The 11,193-nt window shown below is 51.0% G+C and overlaps 1 protein-coding gene across 1 annotated transcript; it reads left to right on the forward strand.

Annotated features, from left to right (window-relative positions):
• Window positions 1-689: 689 nt before the first annotated feature.
• Window positions 690-8,240, forward strand: lmx1a (LIM homeobox transcription factor 1, alpha). The gene is made up of 8 exons (XM_067230227.1): window positions 690-717; window positions 1,048-1,228; window positions 5,859-6,076; window positions 6,193-6,368; window positions 6,576-6,653; window positions 7,127-7,208; window positions 7,301-7,471; window positions 8,098-8,240. The coding sequence occupies exons 1-8, from the start codon at window positions 690-692 to the stop codon at window positions 8,238-8,240; spliced, it is 1,077 nt and encodes a 358-aa protein (XP_067086328.1).
• The last annotated feature ends 2,953 nt before the right edge of the window (window positions 8,241-11,193 follow it).

Consider the following 11,193-nt stretch of genomic DNA (forward strand, 5'->3'; position numbering starts at 1 on the left):
ACTTTAAGCTTTTAATCTTCCAGTAAAGGTGAGTAAAAGTTGTATGCGTCCAGTTGACAACTCTTTCAACCGTATTTTATAGGACACGGGGGGTGTGGGAGGCATGAGAGATGGCGAGGGGAACAGGGATTGAAGAAGACGTTCCTTCTTAATGCGCAGGTATCCGTAGGCACAGATCTATCTATCTCTCTCTCTCTCTCTCTCTCCCTCTCTCCCTCTCACTGACTAATGGGTTAATTGATAGATAAATAGGCCTATTCAATAACTACTACACACGGAGGAGGAACTGGAATCGACCGCCTGAAGCAGAGAAAGTTATTATCTCCGGTTCTCCTGGCCACTCTGTGCTCTTGTTGTTTGTCCGATCATCTATTATCAAAAATATCGGAAATAAATTCATACAGAACTGAACATAACAACTCAACAAATTGAATGGTAGGTTGGCTATTGTTTGATTCTCGTTAATCAAGATTGCTTACAGGTAGACAACACTGAACTGTCTGAATTTAAACTGTTCCTTGATGAATGAATGAACCTAACCATTTTTGCGTCGGATCTAAATTAATTTGATCTTTACGACCATGTAAAACTTTAGTTGTTTATTATTTGTACATTGTACATTTTTGTTCTCATTATTTGCAAAGATGAAAACATTGTTTCCCCTTTTAGAATTTTGCTTAGATAAAACCATGGTGGAACACCCTACGTCTTTACTTGGTGAGCAGAGAATTTTGTTTAATGACTTTTGCAATTATTAATATTTTTGTGAGCAGTTAGATTTCACAAACTTAACAAATTCGTGTTTTTACATGTTATATTTAAAAAAAACGTGTAGGTAGATAGTAGATGCTCTTAAAGTGTTAGCCTTTTGTCAAAGTTACCCATTGTAGACTACACATTCTTAGGCCTATAATATAAAAAAAAAATACATTGAATGAAACTTTCTCACTTAATTTGACATTTACATGATTTGATATTCTATTTGTAATATTAGTGTTTTCGTTTTACAGTGGCCAATCCTAAATCCATCATTACATTCTCTTGCAGGCTTGACAGAAAGGACAGTGTGCGCGGGATGCCACCGTCTCATTCGTGATAAATACCTGCTCAGAGTGAACGACGGGCTGTGGCACGAGCGGTGCGTGCGCTGCGTGGCTTGCGGTGACCCGTTAAAGAATTCTTGCTTTTTGCGAGACAAGAAACTCTATTGCAAGCTGGACTATGCGAAGTAAGTGCTGGTTGAACTGTCTTATAGTTTTTTTTGTTGTTGCGTTGAATACATTTCGGCAGCTTCAAAATTAGCTGACACACAGAAACAATGCTCAAATAGGCCTCTTAATTCGGAATCTCTAAATGTAAGTTTTCCTTGTCTGAAACATACTAAATATAAAAATACCTATTTTATAATGTTTTGACATAGGCCATAATATAAAGAAAATTCTGAAGCTTGATCATTTGATATCTTTATGAATATAAAATTAAGATGAAAAATCTGATTTGGTATGAGCCTACATTTAGTTAATGTCAGTTAGTTATGTCATCTTAGTCAAGCCAGAAAACTATGATTGGACAAAGTGACCTGCTTGATGTCCAATTGTAAAAGAGAAAATAAACAAACCCAGTTATTTAGCTAATTACGAACCCAGTTATTCAGATGCATTTTATTGTAACGTGATCACTTTAGAATGCCATTACATTTACAATACATCACAGGTAATGATTTATTGAATGAGCATGAGAACATTGAACAGGAAACATTTTGCAGACAATTCCTGCTTCCATGTCAAGAATTGCATTTAGTAGCATGAATATTTGAGGCTGCACTGGCAGATATTTGATTCGCATCAAACCACTTAAGTCTGAGAGCTTGTGTCCCTGTTGCCCTTGACTAGCTGTGTGTGTGTGTGTATGTGTGTGTGTGTGTGTGTGTGTGTGTGTGTGTGTATGTGTACATATGAAGGATAAAATGTGTATGTGATTGATTCATAGGTTTCTTTAATTTCAGATAAAGAGATTTTAGATTTTTTTCACTTACACTTAAACACTAAATACATTTTCAGCTTTTTTCAGTTTGTCTAGGTCATTTTAAATTGGGATAGTTCTTCGATTTTCTAGTTTGTCAGTGTACGTGTGGTGTGTGTCTTTATTTGTGAGTGTGTGTGTCTCTGTGTATAGGATTGTGTGTATGAGTCCAGGGATTGTAACACAATGCACCTTGGAGAACAAGGTGACTGCAGGAGGAAGGGGCGTTGTGGGCCCTGGAATGTGAGAACACACAAACACACACACACACACACTCACACCTCCACATACAGACAGAGCACGATCTGGGGTAGAGCTCAACTGACACATTGTCAAAATGTGTTACATTTTCAAGATCCATTGGTGTGGCAATGGCAAGCTGGGCACAGCATATGGCATCGTCAGATAGAACCCCCCCCCCACACACACACCTCACCCCATTCCCTCACACACACACACACACACACACACTCCATTCCCTCACACACACACACACACACACACACTTCTATCTAAATACTCTCACCTTAGAGCCAAGCAGAAAATGTTCTCAAAGCTCACATTATATGAACAATTTGGTCATGGTCACCTGCCAAGCAAACAGCGAGACTGAAAACATCGTGAGCACTCGGCGGTAGGAAAACATTTCCCACTCAGTTCATTAGACTTCGGTGCCCAGGTACACTATCTCAGCGGCTAACACAGCGAAGGGAAAACACACCAGAACAGCCCTAACCACGTTTTCGATCACCATGTTTTCTCCTTCACAAAAAAACAAACAAGAAAAACTCATACGTAACGTCTCCAGCATTTTTGTTCGAAAGCGGACAAAATCTATGGGGTTGACGAGGGGGAATGCCTGGCTGGCCGGCTCTCAGAAGATTGGGGGTCTGATGAGGAGGGGGAGACGGAGGACGGAGGACAGAGGGGGCCATATGTTAGAGGGGGAACCCACCAGGAGAGTCGTGGGGTTTGGCGTGAACTTTTTTGGGGGGACGGTGGCAACACGAGATGTAGCATTCTGTGCCATGGCATCTGGCTGGATGGTCTCGCGCTCAGGTGTACCCCCCCCCCACACACACACACACACAGCCTCCCCCCCACCCAAGATGAGCAATGGGAGGGCGCCCACCCGACCGTGAGATATCTGACCTGACCAATTAGCAGGAGGCCTGGTGCCAGGCCCCATCTCTTCACCCCCTCTCCACGTTCCCCTGCTGTACAGTCCAGGGTTCTGGGTTAGGGTCCTGTCATCTCCCCCCACTCTCTTTCTATTCCTTCTTCCCTCTCTCTCTCTCTCTCTCTCTCTCTCTCTCTCTCTCTCTCTCTCTCTCTCTCTCTCTCTCTCCTCTCTCTCTCTCTTTCTCTCTCTCTCTCTCTCTCTCTCTCTCTCTCTCTCTCTCTCTCTCTCTCTCTCTCTCTCTCTCTCTCTCTCTCTCCCTCTCTCTCGCCCTCTCCATCCCACACACACACATCTTGGCCTGCTACGGTCTCAGAGTTGAGAGAGATCCGAAACGGGGTCAGCAGCGTTCTCTGTACCCCCTCCTCCAGGATCAGCCCATTGTGTCCGCGGTGAGGGCTGACGGACAGATCGAGAGTCTGATTGGCTGGATCGTCACGGGAGAGGAGACGGACTGAACGGTCCAGTTGGTTGATAGATTGGACAGCAGATGGGGTGGTCAGATCAGCGGTCAGATCAGCGGTCCACTTGACCCTCAGGTCCTTATCTGATCCGCGGGCTGTGTTTGTGTGTGTTCGCCAGGTTCACCTGATCTAGAAACAGGATCCATCTACATGTCCAGCAGCAGACTGCAGCAAAGGTCAGGTTTAGAAGCCAGCCCAGGAACAACACATCAATCTGGCCAACGCGTGCGTGCGTGTGTACCTGCATGATCCTGCGTGCGTGCGTGCGTGTGGGTACGTGCATATACCTGTGTGTACATGAGTATACTGTGTGTGTGTCTGTGTGAGGGTGTGTGCGTATACCTGTGGGAGTGTGTGTTCACGAGTGTGTGTGTGTGTGCGTGCATCTGTGCATTGGACTCACAACACTCTGACCTAAATGCTGCTGCATGAGAAAGCTCCTCTCTCCAGATAGATGGCTGGCTCATTCTACCTTGTTGTTTAAATTCACCGTGACCGATTCTTTCTCTGAGTGTTCCACTCTTCCTGGCAGGAACTCTGCGCCGATAATGTCAATGGAAACGTTTAAATATTAACCACCTCGACTCCCCCTGCATAGGAGAGGCCCCTGTCTCAGCCTGGGCAGTAACAAGCCTGTGAATCACCATGGTAAACTCTCACCTGCGGGACCATGTGCTGACTAGACTGTTCCGCTAGTGTTACCATGAGCACTGATAGCATTATAACAGACTTCTACATGTGAGGTGTTAGCAAGCACGGCGTTATGGTGAGGGAACAGCCTATAGTGTGACCAACAGTGCAGCAAGGAGACTGTAAAAAATGTAAAAAATATATATTATATACATTTTGTATATAATATATCGAGTCTGCAACTTGGTACTGCGTCACAAACGAACAATCTCAAAAAGAACGCCGTGAAACATTGTTGTGTTAACCTGTACATGATACACTTTCTTTGACATTCTCTACTGTGATGCACGCATTTTTATCAGAGGAATGCACATTCCATGGACTTCCCTGCGTCCATGTGAAAGATCATCGGCCTAGCATGGATGCTGCCGGCCAGACAGTCTGGATTGGTCAGCCATCCAGTCTGACTCTTCAGAGCTTCTTAGAATGAGCTCTACGGTTTCCCTGGCGACCCCACGGCAACACTAATATCTCCCAGCAATGCCAAGCTTCTGGATGTTGTCGTTCACACCTATTCATAATGGCGTTTTTTTTCTACTTAATTTCAATGTTTGTTTGTGTCTGTCTACCCAATATACAACTTGCACCTGCTTGCAACTTGCATTTGGAAACCTTTTTTCCGAAATGAATCCCGTTCTTCACAGGAAAAGAAACGTTGCTGATACTAACACACTGCTGTCTGTTCACCTCCGGAAAAGTGTTTTACTATTCGACTTTTTCAGCGCTTGTCTGTCAATCTTTAGGAACATTGAGACGTGAGTCGTCAAGCATTGTGCTAAAGAGAGCAGTCACCAGCTCACGTATCTATGGCGACTCCGCTGGTGACCTAATCAAATCGGGAACCCCCCCCACCCCCTCACACCCAGAGCGATGACGCACCATCCTGCCTGACAGACCCACGAAGCCGCCGTGCCAAAGAGGGACACAATGGACCCTCCGCGAGGGGGTCGGCTGTGCTTTTGTCCCACCCTGGTTAAGCAGACTTAGGGATAATTCCGGGGATAATTCCCGGGAACAGCAGCCCAGCCTCTCCCACCGGGAACCCTGAACCTCCCCCCCCCCCCCCCCACAGGGCTGGAGCCACGGCCCGCGGAGCCCCTCAATCTCTGGTTGCCGAGGCCCCCCCCCCCCCCGGGGAGGGGGCCTCGGACACGGCAGCCAGAGGCTCTCAGGCTTAGCCCCCACTGGCCCTGGTTGCCAGGCGCTAAGACGCACACTCGCGACTCTAGGGGTATGTGTCTGAGTGTCTGGGGAGGTTGGAGGGGGGAGAGGGGGGGAGGGGGGGAGAGGGGGGTGACTGACTGACAGCTAAACCCGGCTAGCGTCTTGGTTCGAGGCCTCCAAGGGAACATGCGAAGGGCTGCTGAGGGAGGAGAGCTTGACGGCGAACTGTCAGGTGACTGGACAGAGAGAGAGAGAGAGAGAGAGAGAGAGAGAGAGGGAGAGAGAGGAGCTGTTTTCACTAACTCTCTCTCTCCCTCTCCTCCCTGTGTGCTCTGCAGACTGTTTGCGGCGCGTTGTCGAGGCTGCGCCGAGGCCATCTCCCCGGCAGAGCTGGTGCTGAGGGCGGGGGCCGCCGTCTTCCACCTGCGCTGCTTCACCTGCAGCGTGTGCGCCTGCAGGCTGCAGACCGGAGACCGCTGCGTCCTCAGGGAAGGACAGCTACTGTGTGCCAGAGACCTTGACCAAGGGCTGGCCAGCCCCGTCTCTTCAGACTCAGGTACGGTGTGTATGTGTGTGTGTGTGTGGGATGGTGTGTGTTGGTGTGTTTGTGTGTGTGTGTGCGTTTTGGCGCGTCCTCATTTTCTGCCTTTCGTTGTGCTGTTCTCGCGGCAGGTAAAAGCGACGATGAAGAGGAGGAGTTGGAGGAGAGCGTGAAGTCGTCCAGCAGACGCAGCGGGGCGGAGGACCCCGAGCACAAACGCCCCAAGCGGCCGCGCACCATCCTCACCACCCAGCAGAGACGAGCCTTTAAAGCCTCCTTCGAGGTCTCCTCAAAGCCCTGCAGGAAGGTGGGGGCGCTCGGACACACTCACGTGTCCACACTCACAACACCAAACCGCCCAAATCTTTTCAGGGACTGTTTTTCTAGAATGAGCTGAAGACTTTGTTGACGGTCCATTCAGCACAGACCCTGGGGGTCACCTTCAGTTAACTTTTTCCTTCTCTGTTTTAATCTCACCCTCCCTCCCTCTCTCCCTCTACCCTCCTCCGCCAAGGTAAGGGAGACCTTGGCAGCAGAGACTGGCCTGAGTGTGCGAGTCGTCCAAGTCTGGTTCCAAAACCAGAGAGCCAAGGTAACGTGAATCCCCCCTTGCCCCCCTCCCTGTACCCCCCAGCCCCCACCCCTCATTTCCCACCTTCCATCCCGAAACTTCCATACGTCCCATTGAGAAAGGGACTCTTTCGGCGGCAGGTAGCTCTGCCAAACTGGAAATCAGTCAGGTTATCTCTTTGCCGAGGAAACCGATGACATCTCACCTGTAGATGCCCCGCTGATTAGGGCTGTATTTCCTTACAAAGCAACCGTGTGTGTGTGTGTGTGTGTGTGTGTGTGGTTTTCCTCCCAGCCTCAATGACAACCCTGTCTTTCCCTACAATTAATGCGTTTCAATTGAGTGCACATGTTTTTATGAAGACTGTGTGGTCCGAACGACTGACCGGCTAGGAAGGGCAGAGGTTGTTGAATGAGATGTAATTTGACTGCATATCCACACACAATGTATATATAAGACCTGTTATGTATGAAATGCGTGTTATTTCGTGGTAGATGAAGAAGCTGGCCAGAAGGCAGCAGCAACAGCAACAATCCTCAAGACCGGAGCATCAGAACCACGCAACGCTTCACACAGGTAGCGACACACACACACACACACAGTCACAACGTAATGGAACCTTCAGATGTCCGTCACACCCACTCCCCTCTCCTTCCCGTCTCCGCCAGCGCCCTCCTGTGGCAGTCTGACCTCTGACCTGGACCCCCTGGGCTCGTACCACGGCCTCCAGCAGCAGCAGGTTGGCGGCACAACCCTGGAGCAGCAGGACTATGACCTGGACCCCTTCAAGCAGGGCCTCACCCCCCCTCAGATGCCCGGAGACCACATGCACCCTTACGGTAAAACACCCGTCGCGGTGCACCTGCACGCCATGTTCACCTGCACGCCATGTTCACCTGCACGCCATGTTCACCTGCACGCCATGCTCACCTGCACGCCATGCTCACCTGCACGCCATGTTCACCTGCACGCCATGTTCACCTGCACGCCATGTTCACCTGCACGCCATGTTCACCTGCATGCCATGTTCACCTGCACACCATGTTCACCTGCACGCCATGTTCACCTGCACACCATGTTCACCTGCACACTATGTTCACCATTACCATAACACTTATTTTTAAACTAAACAGACGAATATGTAAACATTCCAAACAGGCATTCCAAACAGCTGCCGGACAGTCGTGATTGGGCTTTAATGGGCACTGCAGAAATAACTGTCTGGTCTTCCCAGTCCTACCTTAGTGTTGAAAAGGTGTTGCGTGTCTTCTTACCCACACAACATCACTAGTGATAGAGCGTCATGGAAAATATTCATCCTGCAAAAAGCCTGTTGGGTGCCCCCTAGTGGTAACGGTGTCCCACACCACCAGGCATGCTCTGCTTTCATGCCAAGTAAGAGATCAGAAAGTCTGGTTCCTGTCCTTGATCTCTTTCGACTGATGTCACTTCCTGTTCTCCACAGGCTTCAGAGGGCTGTATGACGACATGGACGTGGCCCCTTTCTGTCACCTAGGAGACGGCTCCTGTCTCTCTTTGGGGGACTCCTCCCTGCTCACTCCCATCGACCGTCTCTGCTCCATGCAGGACTCCTACTTCACCTCCTGAGCGCCGGGGCGTACCCCACCCAGGTCATCACCTCCCTGGGCACATCATGCCTCTCACCCCCCCCTCTACCTGGGTGTCACCTCCTGAGCGCCGGGGCGTACCCCACCCAGGTCATCACCTCCCTGGGCACATCATGCCTCTCACCCCCCCCTCTACCTGGGTGTCACCTCCTGAGCGCCGGGGCGTACCCCACCCAGGTCATCACCTCCCTGGGCACATCATGCCTCTCACCCCCCCCTCTACCTGGGTGTCACCTCCTGAGCGCCGGGGCGTACCCCACCCAGGTCATCACCTCCCTGGGCACATCATGCCTCTCACCCCCCCCCTCTACCTGGGTGTCACCTCCTGAGCGCCGGGGCGTACCCCACCCAGGTCATCACCTCCCTGGGCACATCATGCCTCTCACCCCCCCCTCTACCTGGGTGTCACCTCCTGAGCGCCGGGGCGTACCCCACCCAGGTCATCACCTCCCTGGGCACATCATGCCTCTCACCCCCCCCTCTACCTGGGTGTCACCTCCTGAGCGCCGGGGCGTACCCCACCCAGGTCATCACCTCCCTGGGCACATCATGCCTCTCACCCCCCCCTCTACCTGGGTGTCACCTCCTGAGCGCCGGGGCGTACCCCACCCAGGTCATCACCTCCCTGGGCACATCATGCCTCTCACCCGCCCCTCTACCTGGGTGTCACCTCCTGAGCGCCGGGGCGTACCCCACCCAGGTCATCACCTCCCTGGGCACATCATGCCTCTCACCCCCCCCTCTACCTGGGTGTCACCTCCTGAGCGCCGGGGCGTACCCCACCCAGGTCATCACCTCCCTGGGCACATCATGCCTCTCACCCGCCCCTCTACCTGGGTGTCACCTCCTGAGCGCCGGGGCGTACCCCACCCAGGTCATCACCTCCCTGGGCACATCATGCCTCTCACCCCCCCCTCTACCTGGGTGTCACCTCCTGAGCGCCGGGGCGTACCCCACCCAGGTCATCACCTCCCTGGGCACATCATGCCTCTCACCCCCCCCTCTACCTGGGTGTCACCTCCTGAGCGCCGGGGCGTACCCCACCCAGGTCATCACCTCCCTGGGCACATCATGCCTCTCACCCCCCCCTCTACCTGGGTGTCACCTCCTGAGCGCCGGGGCGTACCCCACCCAGGTCATCACCTCCCTGGGCACATCATGCCTCTCACCCCCCCCTCTACCTGGGTGTCACCTCCAGTGATTCAGAAATCAAGGCCTCATCATCCAGGGAATCCTCCCAGTGTGAATTTGGGTTTTGCATGAAAGTGGGACTTTTCCAGGGACGTTTGTTTTCAGATGTGGGTGGGACCGCTTTTTTTATATCTGAAAAACCGTGAAATATGATTTTTGTCATAAAAAGTGGGACATGAAAGCTAAACCACTGGACTGTGTGGTTTTTCTACCTGTGAGAACAGATGAGAATGTAATATATCTAATGCTGTACATAACTTCTGGTGTGTGTTTGTATTTATTTGTTTGTGGGCTTGTTTGTGGCCAGAAGGAATCAACATCGAATAAACAGTGTATGTAACATACGCAGTTGTCTGAATTGTGTCTTGTGAAGACTTCAGGATTGATCCAAGGGTTGGATCTGACAGGAGTGCAGAGAGGGTAATTAATACTGAGGGTGACTGCTGGGTCGGCCCGTCCACGGGGCTTATCGGTCCGATCTGGGTGACAGGTCACCCAGACATGGCCCTCTGTCTGCCTGTCACGCAGGAGACAAGCGAGGGATGGTTCCTGGAGGGCTGGAGGGCTGGGGTATGACAGCACGGAGGGTCACCGGCAGGTAAGGATCACATCCATACTGCCCGTCCTCAACGCTCACATTGTGCTCCCCTCCTCGCTCCCAAAAAAACCCCCACGCTGCATTTTTCTACCTTCCGTCCTCCGGGCCCAAACGGGGGGAGACCACCCAGGCGCCGTGCCCAGCTGGAATGCACCCATCCTGGGGAGGGAGGTCACGGCCGGTGGGGAGGGGGCTCCAGACAACAGAGGGGCTGAAAGCTGTGTCAGGGTAGACTGCGCTGTGTGACACACAGATAGGAAGCCCCCTGTGTGCGCAGTGCCTCCTTGCCCTAGCCGTGAACCCGCCAGGACCCGGCTCACGTTTCCTACTATGAAATCAGAGCTCACAGAGCACGGAGCGCAAGTCAATGGTCAGGAACAATCTAACTGTCTGTCACCAAGGAATGTTACTGCCAAGCAGCCAAGGAGTGTTGAAGTAAGATAGGTGGAGTGTGTGTGTGTGTGTCTGTGTGTGTGTGTGTGTGTGTGTGGAAGGACCTCAAAAAACGTCCTCACACACAAACCACACCTGTCCTTTGAAACCATGTGATTTCCAAGAAGAACAGTATCGTGGATGTGTAACTTCGAGTGTCTAGTTATTAATGTGTGTGTGTGTGTGTTTGTGTGTGTGTCCGGTGCATTCTTGGCAGATGTACAGGCAGTTGCCAGCAGTGTCCGGTGAGAGGAGAAAAAATAATCAAACCGTGATCATACGGTCACAGCGGGCAGCAATAACCTCATTATTATTCTGACGGTAGCCAAACAGTTTCCCGTCAACAGTTCGGTAATTTATTGCACTCCTTGTGCCAACCCCCAGGCCACAAACCCTCTGTCTTTTAACCGTTATAATTGGCGTCACGCTGTTTTAGTTAGCAGACAGATGCGCTCACTTTGTAGAAGAATCTGGAAGCTCGAGCAGATGAGTTTGTGTCTAAATGCAAAGCACTCTTGAATGTGGCATTAGTCAAACGTGACATAATACAACAGCGACACACACCTTACTGGGTCTGCTTAGTATTATTTGTGAACAACGAATCTGATGACTTTCGGCAGATGAAGACCTTTCCCAGCTCATGTCCCCTAGTCAAAGAGTGCATGACAGTAACATCCTTCCGGAATATTTAAGGATGGAAAACTGGTTGTCA

The sequence above is a fragment of the Osmerus mordax genome, chromosome 27 (genome assembly GCF_038355195.1).
Source record: "Osmerus mordax isolate fOsmMor3 chromosome 27, fOsmMor3.pri, whole genome shotgun sequence".
NCBI classification, from domain to species: domain Eukaryota; kingdom Metazoa; phylum Chordata; class Actinopteri; order Osmeriformes; family Osmeridae; genus Osmerus; species Osmerus mordax.